General features: G+C 52.5%; 1 protein-coding gene across 5 annotated transcripts in view; it reads right to left on the bottom strand.

The window, feature by feature from the left end:
* PRIMA1 (proline rich membrane anchor 1) overlaps positions 1-14,021 on the bottom strand; it is a 68,705-nt gene extending 54,684 nt beyond the window's left edge. For 4 of the 5 annotated variants that reach the window (XR_011491776.1, XR_011491777.1, XM_070477912.1 and 1 more), the window contains exons 1-3: positions 13,930-14,021; positions 13,037-13,160; positions 5,284-5,419 (exon numbers count right to left, since the gene is read on the bottom strand). Coding sequence is in view for 3 of the 5 variants with exons in the window: in XM_070477912.1 (XP_070334013.1) it covers positions 5,284-5,419; positions 13,037-13,129 (229 nt within the window). In the remaining 2 variants the exon portion in view is untranslated. Of the gene's footprint in view, positions 1-5,283; positions 5,420-13,036; positions 13,161-13,765; positions 13,832-13,929 lie in introns of those variants that run through there. The other variant, XM_070477911.1, reaches the window with a different exon arrangement.
* Positions 14,022-14,507: the final 486 nt, after the last annotated feature.

Genomic DNA, 14,507 nt, shown 5'->3' with positions numbered 1-14,507 from the left:
TCAGAATGATTTTCATGGAACAATTAGCAGCAATGGATACCAGTCCAGTATCCACTTACACGAATCCTCCAATCAACCCCATTGGTGAGTGAAAACCTTACACCTTCAACTCAGACTTAAGTTTACCAGCCCTTTCTGAACCCTCCTACACTGCTGGTAGGAATGTACATTGTTGCAGAGACTATGGAGAACAGGGAGTGCCTTAAAAAACTAAAAATAGAGCTGCCATAGGATCCAGCAATCCAACTCCTGGATATATATCTGGAGAAAATCATAACTCAAAAAGATACAAGCACCATTGTTTACAATAGCCAAGATATGGAAGCAACCTAAGTGTTTTTCCACAGATGAATGGATAAAGAAGATGTGTTATGTATGTATGGATGTGAGAGTTGGACTGTGAAGAAAGCTGAGTGCCAAAGAATTGATGCTTTTGAACTGTGGTGTTGGAGAAGACTCTTGAGAGTCCCTTGGACTGCAAGGAGATCCAACCAGTCCATCCTAAAGGAGATAAGCCCTGGGTGTTCATTGGAAGGACTGATGCTGAAGCTGAAACTCCAGTACTTTGGCCACCTCATGCAAAGAGTTGACTCATTGGAAAAGACCCTGATGCTGGGAGGGATTGGGGGCAGGAGGAGAAGGGGACGACAGAGGATGAGATGGCTGGATGGCATCACCGACTTGATAGACATGAGTTTGAGTAAACTCCGGGAGTTGCTGACGGACAAGGAGGCCTGGCGTGCTGCAATTCATGGGGTCGCAAAGAGTTGGACACGACTGAGTGACTGAACTGAACTGAACTGAACTGACTGATATATATATATATATATATATATATAAAACATTACTCAATCATAAAAAAGAATGAAATAATGCCATTTGCAGCAACGTGGATGGACCTAGAGATTATCATACTAAGTGAAGTAAGCCAGACAGAGAAATATAAATGATACTACTTATGTGTGGAATCTTAAAAATTGATGCAAATGAATTAATTTACAAAGCAAATAGACTCAAAGACTTAGAAAACCAACTTACACTACCAAAGGAGAAAGGTGGGTGGGGGGAGGGATAAATTAGGAGGTTGGGATCAACATATACATTTTACTATATGTAAAATACAAAATCAACAAGGACCTACTGTATAGCACAGAAAACTCTCCTCAGTACTCTGTAATAACCTATATGGGAAAAGAATCTGAGAAGAAATCGATATTTGTATATGTATAACTGAATCACTGGGTTGTACATCTGAAACTAACACAACACTGTAAATCAACTATACACCAATATAAAATTCAAAAACATTTTGCCAGCCCTCTTAAATCATGCCGAGGAAGTGGCAGTGCTGGCACACCAACCCAGGCTCAGGGCCTCGGCCTCTTAAGCTGTGTTCTCAGTTTTTTTTTTCATTATTCAGGCCGTGCAGGTGAGGGCGAGTCCGCTTGGGCCCCCAGTGCACCCAACACAGGGCTGGATGCAGAGCAGATGCTCAACAAATGTTCACCAGGTAAACCAGAGGCCCTTGTGAGTGGCGGGGATGCAGGCACCTCTGATGACCAAAGGATCAAAGCCCTGCATCCTGGGAAACCCTTTAGTCCTGGCCAAATCAGAATGATGGGTCACCTATTGCTGGAGTCAGCCAGACGCTCGGAGCCAGTGTATCCAGAAAGATGGCAGGAAGGACTCTCCCATGGACATCCTCTGCAGAAGATGGGCCGCTAGACCGTGAGCTCCCTGCAGGCAGGAGCTGCCCCTCTCCTGCTCACCATTTACGTCCTAGCTCCTGGCATGTGCCAGCACCTGGGGAGCTCTGTGCACACCTGCTGAACGACCATACAGGCTTCACAGCATTGAAGCCTGTTCCCCGTGGGGGAGGCTAGTTCCTCAAAGATTACAGAATGAGCAGAAGTTGTGCATGTGTCCATAGGTCTGTCCGACATTACTGGGGTGCACTCAAGGGTGAGCTTCTGGGCTGAGCTCAGTGAGGACCAAGAGAGTGTATAAAACACATTCTCCATCACTGGTCTAATCTACCAGGCATACCAAGGCTATGGAGTTGCATCCACTCCCCTCCTGCCCAGCGTCCACATCTTCATCCTTGGGTTACAAGCCCTCTACCTGGATTTTCCTTTGAGAAGCCACCATCCCCTTAACCCCTATCCATAATACTTCAATTGTCCAGGGTGGTCACATGGCCCAGGCCTGACCAATCAGCACATCCCATCTCACAGGCTACCATGACTGGTCCAAGGATGGACATGTGACTCAAGCTGGTCCAATGAATGTCAGCCTCGGGGCTTTGGGTGAATGATTGAGAAAGAGAAGCTCTCCTAGTGAGGAGATGACTAACTGCAAGGCTGATGGAATCCTGGAAACTGGAGCCACAGGGACTGGGCCAGCTCGAGAGAAAAGGAGACCCAGGAGAAATCAGAAGAGGGAGATGGAGACAGAAACCCAGTTCATCATATAAGACCTGCTGCTGAAATATTCCAACACACGAGCCAAAAACCAAACATCTCTCTCTAGCTTTCATGTCACTTATGCCACTTCAAGATGGGTTTCTGCCACTCCTAACTGAAAAAGTTGCGTCATAGACTCAAACTACACCTGCTGTCCTCTCACCCAGAAGGGCCCTCAGGCCCCACACTTACACGAGGCTTCTGCTCCCTCACACCTGGCACTCCTGCCCACTTCCCCTTCTCTACAATCCCCTGCCTGGCTTCAGGCCCTCGTGGGTGATCTGGGGCCTGGAGTATCTCAAGGGTCCCCACTTGACCCCAGTCAGGCAGCTCACCCTAATCCACCCCATGTGTTGTCAGGAAAGTTGAGTTTCTGAAGCAGACCGTGTGTCACTTCTTTGCTTAATACCTCCATGGGCTCGTGGCTACCCATAGCAGGGTTTCCTAAAGGAGGGGGTGCATGTCCCTGTAGGTAAGTGAGATGGTCTTGGCCAGCACATGGAGCCAGCACCCAGACACATGGTAATAGAACAAGAAACTTAAACTCCTTTTGATTCTCTTGCAAACCTTCTGATTTCTTTCTAGAGAACATCTCTGCACAGGGCGAGTGTGGCCCTGAAAGATCTCTCCAACCTATTGTGCTCCATTTTTAGCAGAAAGAGAGAAGGCCTCGAGCTCAGAACCTTCCATGACAGGCCGGAACGTTAAAACGCTGGTTCGTGTCCATCACCTTTGTTTTTACAGTCACCTTCTATTTATGTAAGTGATTCCGGTTTTGCATTGAGAGTAGTTACAGAAAGTTTCCTTTGGAGACTAATTTGTATAAACACAAAAGTAAGTCTGTTTAAAGTAAAAAAAAAAAAAGAAAGAAGGCAAACCACAGGAGGTATTTGGATATGGTGAATGTTTGGCAAACAACGGTAAAACAGGATGAAATGTAACCTACTCAGCCAGGCACACAAGGCCTTTCACTGTCCACCCCTTGACATTCCTTCAAACTGTCAGAGGGGCCTGGCCTCCCAAGACGACTTACAGAGTCAGATGTCTAAGACTCTGCTCTTGCCGCTCCTCCTGCCCCGATGCCCTTTCCCAATAACCTCCTCATCAACCTAGAACGACTCCACTTACTGTGAAGACCCAAGTCAATGTCAGTGTTTCCTATGGCTGGAGTTGGCCCAGCTATTCTAGGATTTCCAGTGGGTCTAGAGAGCAATTTCTGTGCTCTAAAGTGACTTTGTGTGGGTTCCTTGAGGCCAAGAGATCCCAGAAACCAGAATGGTCTTTCAGGTCTGTGTCTGGCACTAGAGGCTCAGTTAGCACAGGATGAACTGAACAGGCTCTAACTGGGGGATGTGGGTCCATCAGGTACCAACACGCCTGGAGGTAGCACAGGCCTGGAGTCTGAAAAGTGGAGGGAGAAGGAATTCTAAGGCAGGGATGGGAGTGAGGGGCAGGGGTCTGAGGCCGGGCCCCACAGCTTTCCTTCAGGAGAGAGGAGAAGGGTGAGCATCTTGGGACAGTAGGATCCTGCGTGGTACTGCCACAGAGGGCCTGGTAGGCTGAGGTTCTTGACTCTAACTTGCATCTGAATCCCCTCAGAACTTGTCAGGATGCCAACCCTGAAGCCCCACCCCAAAGCTCTGACTCGGTGGGTTACAGTGAGCCTGTGAAGCTCCACTTTAAAACGAACACTTCAGGCGACGCTGAGGGCCACTCTCTGAAAAGCACGGAGCCACAAGTGTCAGGAAAGACTGGACACAGGTAGGGACTGACAGCTTCCCTGGTGGCTCAGAATCTGCCTCTAATGCGAGAGACGCGGGTTTGATCCCTGGGGAAGGGAATGGCAACCCACTCTGGTATTCTTGCCTGGAGAATTCCATGGACAGAGGAGCCTGGCAGGCTGCAGTCCATGGGGTCCCAAAGAGTTGGATGCAACTGAGATACTAGCACTTTCACTTTTTTGGGGGGACCTACAGACAAAACGCAGAAATACACACGAACTGCCAAAGGTCCCCCAGCACACTACATCCCCGCCTGGACACCAAGAGCCTGGAAACAGGGCTTACCAGAGGACAAACCTCGTCAAGGTTATTTCAAATATGCCCCAAATAACTCAACAGAGATATGTTTAATGAGGTGGATCCACACACTGTGCTCCGACATTTTACAGGCTGCAACTTGGGTGATCCAACCAAAATACAGAACCTTTTGTTACAGACCTTATCAACTGGTGATTGTAGGCACGGAACTTAACCCCTATGGGTCAGGACTGAGGTTCTTTCTGCCTAAAAAAAGAAGCCCTCCTTTGTTTGCAATCAAATTGTTCAGAGACGAAATCCAGGCAAACAAGTCGGGGTTGGGGAGGGGGAGGTTAGCAGAATAGGCTGCAAATAGCCAAGAGGCATCTGTGTAACTTTGCTCCCAAAGCCTCCACTTGGGTTCTACACTAATTGCTGTCTTACACGTGAATGAAAATCAGAAAGTGCAACCGTGCTCACGGGAGGGGGATTTCAGGCCAGTGTCCGTGGCTGCCCCTTCTTCAAGGTCTGGCCTTCAGAACAATCCAGGCAGAGTCACTCATCAAATGGAGATTGACTTTTATCTGATTACCCGATGGAGAAACATCCTTCTCCATCTCACAGGAGCACGCTGTGGGAAAGGCGTTTTGCAGACTGCAGGGAAAAGTTAGGCCTTGGCTTCCCTCCTGCTCGGCCAGTGGAAAATTACAAAGAAAGCAAGGCTGCCCTCTGCTCTCCTCAGGGGTTCCTCCTGGGCCCCGAAAAACACAGAGGGAAACCGGAAACGGAGGGAGCCTGCTTACCTGGGGCGGAGAGGAGTCTGGGAGGCGGCGGGGGCGGCGGGGGCGGCGGCAGCGGGGGCGGGGGCCGGCACTGGCAGACGTGTTGACAGCTGTCGGTCACCTTGGAGCAGGACTTCTGGGGTTCGCCGTGCGTCACCTGCAGAGATGGGCACAGGTGCCCAGGAGAAGCCAGTGAGGCAACTGGGAGACCAGATGCTCTCTCCCCACTGCCCCCCTCACACCTCACCACTCCCGGCCTGGGCAGGAAGGACAGAAGCTGGGTTGGCTCAAAGGAAACCACGTTATGGGAGGCTGGCCTAGCAGGGCTGGAGAGCAAGGTTTCATTTCTAGCCCTGCCAGGAGCCAGCCATGGGATGGGGGCAATAGGCTTGGGCACCCGTGAGAGGCAGAGGAGTGCTCGAAGGTGAACTCCTAGAATCTCCCCACCGAACAAACAAGGAAACTGAGGCCCAGGTGGGAGAAGTGGCCCCCTGAGGCTCTCACACCCAGACGGTGACAGAACGCTGATTCCACCTCCTTGGTGACCCGACCCACTGCCTGCTTCTCCAGTCTTCCTTGCTCCGGGGCAGGACCAAACCCTGGCCTCCTCTCTGGCCACAGCTCTTGATGGCCTTCCTGTGTCCACTCTGGGCCAGCGTCCCCTCATCTTGAAGGAGGACCCTTACCCAGCCAGGCCTCCTCTTTGGTGGCTGTGTGACTAAGGGGACCAGAGCAACATTCCCAGTGTTATCCACGAGGCCCGCGAGTGGTCTGGTGGGAAACACAGCTGCTCAAACTGCCTGCACCCAGCCCCCACCAGCCCTGAATGCCTGGCCACAGCTCAGGAGATCCACAGGGCCCCCTCCCTCATGCTCTGGCCCTCTGCTCTGCTCTGCTCCCAAAGCCCTCTTTCCAGTCCTTGGCTCCTGGCTGTCCTCCCGCCTTTTGCACTGGCTGCTCCTGGAATTTTCTCCCACACCTGTCCCCCTCCTTTACCCGTTATTCAGCTCGGCTATCACCGCTTCAGAGAAGCGTTTCTTACTGCCCTGGCCAGGTCACCTCGCCATTACAAGCTCTCCTGGTACTGGATTTCATTCTACGGGACAGAAATCCACATTGGAGTGTTTACCCAGTTCATCCTCCTGTTTACTGGACTCTAAAGTCTGTGGGGTCAGGAGTCAGGCCTTTTTCCTCTCGCCTTCATATCACCTAAGCAACTGCCTGAAATTTACCAGACTCCACACCTCTTGAATCCTGGACTGGTGCTCTTTCGACTTCAGTCTCAGCTTCCCCATGTGTAAGCTACAAAGGGGAGCAAAAGTGGGTGGGTGTTCACCTAGGGGATGCCAGCCCTGCTTGCACGTTAGAATCTCCAGGCATCTTTAAAAGATACTCATGTCTGAGCCTCTCTCATGCCACTCAAATCAGAATTTCTGCAGGTGGAGCTGGGCATGCGAATTTTGTTGAAGCATCCCAGGTTAAACTTCCAGTGCATAGCCAGTGAGAGAATAGCTGGTTTAGACCCACTCCCAGCATCCCTCCCTATAGACCGCCATACATCTTTGATTCTAGCATTCTCTGCCTGTCCCGGAGAACAGGTGATTTAGACATGAAGGAAAGGGTTGGTAGTCACCTGCTACCTCAGGGAGGCCCACAGTTTACTTCTCTGGCTGTCATCTCCCATGAGTAGATACACAACCCCAGTTTCTCTGGGACTGGCTAGGTTAGGCCTGCCTTTGGAGGCCAGTGTTGACCCTCCGTTGCACGTGTCCCGGGCTGGCAGAGATGGCCAGCGGGGCTCAGCTGCTCCCTTGACACATGGCAGATGTGAGCAGGAAGGGTAATGGCTGCAGGAGGTGGACTGATTTACAGCCCTGACTATCTACAAGGCCACGAAGCTCCTGCTCACCACCTTTTAGTGTTTTTAAAGGACCACTGACTGCATTTCAAACCCTGGAAGGCCATCTTATCTCGCAAGAACATATCCTCAGATGGTGAGCCTTTTCTCAGTTATCTTACGGAGACGATGAACTCCTTAGACGTCACGGGCAAACCGCTGGGTTCTCCCCCAGCGCAGTGGGGTCAGCCCTCTCATCACCCATCATGGAGACTGTTCTCTGGATTACGACCTTCCAAGACCCTGGGGCCTGCTTGAAAGTTCCCTTCTCCCAACCTCTGGCCTCTGAGATTGCTTCTCCACTGAACTCCACCAAGTGTGTGAATATCAAGCAATGCCGTTGCCAAAGCAATTACTCCCCCCGCCCACCAAGGTGCAGTTCACACGAGAAGGTTCACGATGAGCACGTTTGTTTAACCTGGCCCAACCCAGTGACCTGTTTTTGCGAGAGGCTAGGAGGGCACAGATGGATCAGAGGGCTTCATGTGATGAAATTACAAGCAGAGAAACCAGGACCTAGTTTCAAGGTGGAAGGGGGCGGGGAAGTGAAGGCACACCCTACATCTTAAGCATCCGGTCTCTAGTATCATGATCCCACTGAAAAGTGAGCGAGCACAACTGCTTAACCAGCCACAAGAACACACTAATGTTGGCATCACCCTATTAGCCAGCCTGGGTGGGCTGTCCTTCTCCCGGAGGTGGGGGCCCACTTGGGTCCCTCACTGGTTTGGACTGGTACAAGCCGCTGGCTGCCGAACCTCTCTTGACTGACAGCTGGCAACACAGGCCCTTCATCCACATCTGTACATCCTTCAGGCCCAGCTCTTACATGGTCTTCCCAGGCAAGCCATCCTGAAGCCCACACCCCCCAGAATTAGACCCAGCTACCCAGAGCTGCCCCTTCACTCCATAAACCCTCCTCTCTGGGGGCACTTTCCCATTGTTACGTAATGTCTGTCTCCCCGCTCCCCCCAACACACACACACACACACACACACACACACACACACACAAGTGGTGAGCATCTTGGAACAGAAAGGCAGGTGGGTCTGTGCTTGATGAGTCCTGATGGAACGTGGCTTCCTGAGCCCTGCTGTGTGTCAGAAAGGGGACACAGGCGCTGATTTCACCACGAGAATAATCGAGAGATGGAGCTGGTATCATCCATACCTATAGGACGACAGGCTGGGCAAGGCTGAGTGATGGACCAGAGTTGCCCAGGGCCCGGCACTCAACTGGTGCTCAGTGCAAACGTGTGCTGTGGAAGGTCTGCCCGGCAGTGGGCAAACCTGGAACCTACCCCGTACACCAGCTCTGGGTCCACTAGTTCTGTGGATCGGCAGTGTTTTGTTTAGATCAGTGAAGAGGAATCTGCAATACCACACGCTTGTCTCAATCCCTGGCCGGGTTGGGTTACATCCTGGGGAGTCTCACAGGAGAGTAAACTTGCCCCTGAAGTCACCTGCTCTTAGCTGGACTTGACTAAGCAGGAGCAGAGGCCCAGAGAGGGTCAGTGACCCACCTAAAGCCTGTGAGCGCCTTTGATTCCAGTTTTGCCATCACCTGCCTTCCTTTCCACTCTGCAGTGTTCTCCTGAGGCTGAATCCTGAGGTCCAGAAAGGTCCCAAGAGGTCCCGCAGTCCCTGGCATTTGGTCCCCGGCACTGTGGTCTGGGGAACACAGGGCTCGTGGCAGCCAGTTCCCACACCTGGCTTCCTCAATATAAATCAATTTTGGTGAAAACCAATTAGAAAGAAACCCTCCAGACAAGTAGAATGGATAAAATCTTGGCTGGAGGCGCTGGAAAAATAATCTACAAATGATAATGAGTCCCTGAATCCATCCACTTCTCCTCATTCCACGGCCACAGCCCTAAACCAAGGCACCACCACGTCTCCACATCTCTCTGCCTTTCTCTGGGGCTGCCTGGTAAACTATAGGAATCATAAATTATAGGACACCCTGTAAAGTTTTAGGTAAACAATAAACATTTTCAAGTATAAATTCATCCCAAAGACTGTATGGGGTATTCCTATGCTTAAGAATAATCCATTTTCTATCTGAAAATTTAACTGGACAGTCTATATTCTTTTTAAATAATTTTTTTGATGTGGACCACTACTTTAAGCCTGTATTGAATTTATTACAATATTGCTTCTCTTTTATGTGTTGGTATTTTGGCCACCAGGAATGTGGGATCTTAACTCTCTGACCAAGAACTAAACCCGCACCCCTTGCATTGGAAGGCAAAGTCTTAACCACTGGACCACAACGGAAGTCCCCAGCTTGTATTTTTGTTAGCTAAATCTGGCAACCTGACTCTCATCAACCCCTTGCCTCACTCCTTCCCTGAATCCTAATCTTGTGTTGAAGCTGGTCGGAGATTTCTAAAATGCTAATTTAAGACTGTGTCATCTCTTTCTTAGAAAAACTTTCCTGGCCCCCAGAGTCTTCAGGATCAAGTTCGAACTGTAAGACACAATGTTAGTGGCTTACAACAGAAGCCTTGCCTGGGGAACCCCTCCCAGGGGTTCTTCCAATGCCCTGCCCTCTCCTCCCACCTGGGGGCTGTTCCCTCCACAGTCTGGACACTTCACTCAACTCACAGTTGCATCCTGACTCCTGACTTCTTGTTCCTGTCTCGGCTAAAGCACTGCACCTGCATTTTCTCTGGATCTTCCACCAGCTTCCATCTCTAAGCTATTTTGCTCCTACTGAGCGCACTTGCCTACCATGACTTAACAATCTCTCCAGTGCCAGACTGTCAGTGCCATGAAGGCAGGGACCACTAGATCCCTTGCCCTTAACACGGGTCCTGGCAAACAGTAGGTGCCAGATAAATGCAGCTGACTAAATAAGCGAAGCTGTAATGACTGTCCACAAGGGCGGAGGCTTGGCAATCGCTTTGGTCCGGTATGGTTCCTTGTTGCCACTCAGAGACCCACAGGCCCGGATCTGAGCCTGTCTACTCGATGACTGCTTTTGGAGGGCGCCCACAAAGATGATGGCTTCTGGCATCTTTTATCAAGACAGGCCAGCACCACAGTAACTTGATGAGACACACTCCTGTCACACCTAATAAATTCGCCAGCCTGTCATCCTCTTTACTTGCAGAAAAAAAGGACTCATCTGGAAGTGAACTTAGAAGAACCTAAATCACAAAAGCTCAGAATCTCAATTCCAGACACATGAAGAAAAAAAGAGAAAAGGTTTAACAGTGCCCCCACCAACCTTGTGGCTATTTACTGTCATCTGACTTTAATGATTAAGTTTCTTTTCATCCAGGCAGCAGCCAGAGGCTCCGGGCTGATCTCAAGGTTGGAACCTGGTGTTTGGAGGGACCACACAAAGCTCTGGCTTCATCAACCATCCTGTTAATTACAGGACTTGGTTGTGCTGGCTCACACTGCCAGATGTTTACAACTCCTCCAGCAAAAAGCTCATGAAAGCATAGACAGATTTTTTTCTATTCAAGAAACTCCTATGACGTCACACATGATAATCTCTCCACTTAAAGGGAAACACATGGCTTTGCTCACTTCAAGTTTTCTCTCCTCTCTTCTCCTGAATTCAGCTCTGTTGCTCAAAAACCAGATCAATTCATTCCAAAGCCCCCTTTCCCCTTGGCTTCTCAGTCCTTATCATTTGTAGATTATTTTTCCAGCGCCTCCAGCCAAGATTTTATCCATTCTACTTGTCTGGAGGGTTTCTTTCTAATTGATTTTCACAAAAATTGATTTATATTGAGTAAGGACATCTGAAACACACACGCACGCACACACATACACACACATCTGCTGGTGGAAGTACTGCCTGGCTGAAGGACACTGCTTAAAAAAGGAGCTACTTTACAGAATTATTTCTCTTGGTGGTGGGGGTGTGTGGGGAGGTGGTAGGTCTGCTGTCTCTTTCCTGCTGATTCCCACAGCAGAACTCCAGTTCTTGGAGATTAACAACGTCACCATGTTGTTCTCCATACTAGCTGGAAAAGTCTCCCAGAAGAGGGCAAACTGTAAACAAACGAATATAAAAAGGAAGTGAGCTGAACATCTGAGGTTCAGCTAAAAGTTGAATGAGAAGAACTGGTCCCAAACCTCCCAAATGTTTAGAAGTGACAAAGTTCTGAATCCCAAGAAGGCACAGCTGAGTTTAATAGCTGCTGTTTCACACATTAAACAAAGCTGTCAGTTCCTAAGGGAAAACAATTGTGAGTGAGACAGGCAAGTCAGAGAAGAAAGCAGAGGATGGGCCTGGTGCTGGTGAGGGGTGATATATACACCCCACCGCCCCCACTCAAGCAGACCCACTTTCTCAAGCTCTCCACCTAGATAGCTGTTTCCAGCATTAGGGGCCCTAGTTCTCTCCCAGCGGTCACCAGGGCTGCCATCCAAACAGGACTGACCAAGCTCGTTCTCAGCCGGGCCCTGTCGCTTGGGACAGCTCATGAAACTTGGTGGCCTGGCAAGCAGGGTTGCCCCATCCCTTCTTCTCTGGACTGTCACCTCCTACTCAGGGCAACTATCTGAATAGTCCCCAGCCCCCAAAATGCCACAAGGAGAACACGAAGCTGCAAATATCCCAGAGTGGGCATTTCAATGTCTGAAATGGTAAAAATGTCCTCCAGACCCTGCTGAACCTCTAACAATTCAAAAGTGTTGCTGGGACTATGTAGCGATCAACAGAATACCTGGCTAGCCAGACAGATGAGCGATGTTACTGTTGGTGACTTCCTAACATCAATAATGGCAGAAACAGCTTCCATTCAGTGTTTTAGCATGGTCGAGGCACCACACTAAATCATCTTTGTCTCATCAGGTACTTATAATTGCACAGTGAGGAAGTAGAAACTAAGGTCCAGAGAGGTTAAGCACACTGCCTGAAGTCCCCCAGCTGGCAAGGGGCAGAGCTGGGGCTCAAAATTCACCGTGCGTATGTGCTAAGTTGCTTCTGTCTTGTCCAACTCTTTGCGATCCTAAGGACTGCAGCCTGCCAGGCTCCTCTGTCCATGGGATTCTCCAGGCAACAATACTGGAGGGGGTTGCCGAGCCCTCCTCCAGGGGATCTTCCCAACCCAGGGAGCTGGCAACAAATTCCACCTCTTCACCATTCCAATGGACCACTGACTGTGTTCTGGGAAGCTTTAGGGACCATCCCATCTAACCATCTCTCTGACCCTAACACAGGTCACTGGTGTTGGTGGCTGTTTGGTCTCTGTCCTGGGGGCATGGTGGGCCCAGGGTGAGGATTCCATCCTCAGGCAATCCTTACAGATGGACAGCACCTTCCTACATTCCCCCATCAGTGGCCATCTTGCAAAATCTGTCCCACATCCTCAGCTCCACTACCTGCAAGAGTAGTGAGTTGAACCACTTTTGAGTTGAAGTCCAGTTAAAGAAGGCTACTGTGAAGTTTTACTAGTGGCTCTGATAGGAAGGCCTGGTGTGCTGCAATTCATGGGGTCGCAAAGAGTCGGACACGACTGAGCGACTGAACTGAACCGAACTGATAGGAAATCAAGAAGGTATATTCTTGGGATCATTTTTCTCCTTCTAAGTTTGCCAACGCTCTAAGGTTTCTTTCTCTGCATTTCTGCAATGGAATATTATCATCCAGAAGGCATTCCCTGTGACCTGTGTGTTCCAAGGCGCTGTCCTGCGGGCCTCACTCTGCAGGCCAGGACTGAAGTCTCCTTCAGGAGTTTCTTATCTTTCCATGGCCAAAGTACGGGGAGCTGGGGCATCTTTTCTTTCCCTAAACTCTTCCCGGGACCAATCGGACGGGCAACCGCAGAAAGCCAGGGTCCTGAAGGGACAACCACCCGCTACCCCGTCCTGCCCAGGAGGTCGTCCTGGGCGCGCAGCCCGCGCCGCCGCTCACCTGCACGAAGCCCCAGAGCGGGTGGAGCGCGCAGTGCAGCAGCAGTGACGGCCAGCAGCAGCCTCGGCGCAGCACCAGATCCCGGAGGAGCATCTCGGCCCGCGGCTCCCGCTCCCGGGGCGAACTGTCAGGGGAGCAAAGCTCGAGTCAGCCGGGCGCCACAGGCACCATCCTGGTGGCGCACCCGCACCCTGGGGCACCCTCGTGACCCAAGCCTGGCCCTTCACTCCAGCTTGCACCCTCGCCGACCCTTGGTGCACACTCACGGAGGCCGGCATTCCGGAACTCACACTCCGTCGTGGCGCACGCCCCCGAAGTCATGTGTGCGTACCCTGGCCCCAGGCACACCTCCAGAAACAGCCAAGCGCTCTTCTCGAGCCCATGCACCTCCCCAGAAACAGTCGTGCACAACTCTCTCCCACTGTGAGCACACTTCAAACCCGGCGGGCGCCGCTCACCCTGCGTGCACACCCACCGAACCTGCCGCTCACACCCACCGACTCCTGCCCGCACGCTCGCTGACCCCCGCATGTACGGCACTGTGAAATCACACGCCGCGGGCACCCTGTCTGCCCCGCCGGCCCTCACTGCGCACACTGCAACAGAGGCACCTCGGTGCGCTCCCCGCCAGCCCTCGCGCGCTCCGCCGAGCCCCGGCCTCCCGCCTCAGGGCGGGAGCTTCCCCCGCGTCTCCATCTCCGCCCGCACCCCTCCAGTGCCTCACGCCACCTTGCCTGGCGGCGGCCCCCACCGATCTTCGGTGCGGGGATGAGAGGTCCTCGCTCGCTCCCCCCGCCCGAGGCAGAATCTGATCGCGAGCCGCCGGACGGCCCCCATTTAAAGCCAGCCGCCTCCCCAGTCCCCCGCCCTCTAGGCGGGGCCTCGGTCCTCACCCTGGCGACTGCGCGGGCGCCGAGGGGCTTCACATGCCCAGGAGGAACGCCGGGCACTGGAGCAAAAGTTTGCGCGCGGCTTGGGCCTCCCGGGAGGCTGAGCCCGGGGCCCGGGCAGGGCGCGCTCGCACGGGGCGCAGGGCGCGGTGGCTCCGGGCTGCGCCTGGCCGCGCGCGGGCCGGGAGGGGCGGCACCCCGCGTCCAGGGCCCGGGCGGGCTGCCGAGGCGGAGGCGGAGGGCGGGGAAAGTCTCCCCCGAGCCTCCCGGAGCCGGCGGCGCGTGCCCTCCCCGGGTCCCCGCCCTTCGCGGTGGCGCCGCGCGGCTGCCCGGGGCGCGGGGGTGCCCGGGCTTGGGCCGCCCCTCACGCCGGCCCGCGAGAAGCAGCGGCTAGAGGCGCTTGCTGGGAACGCCCGCTCGGGCCGCAAGGCCGCGGGCGGAAGCGAAATAAATAATGCACGAAAAAGGAAAACAGACGTGAGCCGAGCCAGAGCTCGCCCGCCTCCCGCCTGGTGCTGCGCGCCCGCCCGCGCTCCCCGCCGCCGCCGCCAGCGCCGCTGCAGTGATTCCTCGTCTCCATC

This window comes from Odocoileus virginianus, chromosome 16, assembly GCF_023699985.2.
Source record: "Odocoileus virginianus isolate 20LAN1187 ecotype Illinois chromosome 16, Ovbor_1.2, whole genome shotgun sequence".
NCBI lineage: Eukaryota > Metazoa > Chordata > Mammalia > Artiodactyla > Cervidae > Odocoileus > Odocoileus virginianus.
The sequence above is the reverse complement of the archived record's forward strand: the minus strand, read 5'-3'. Positions and strand labels throughout refer to the sequence as shown.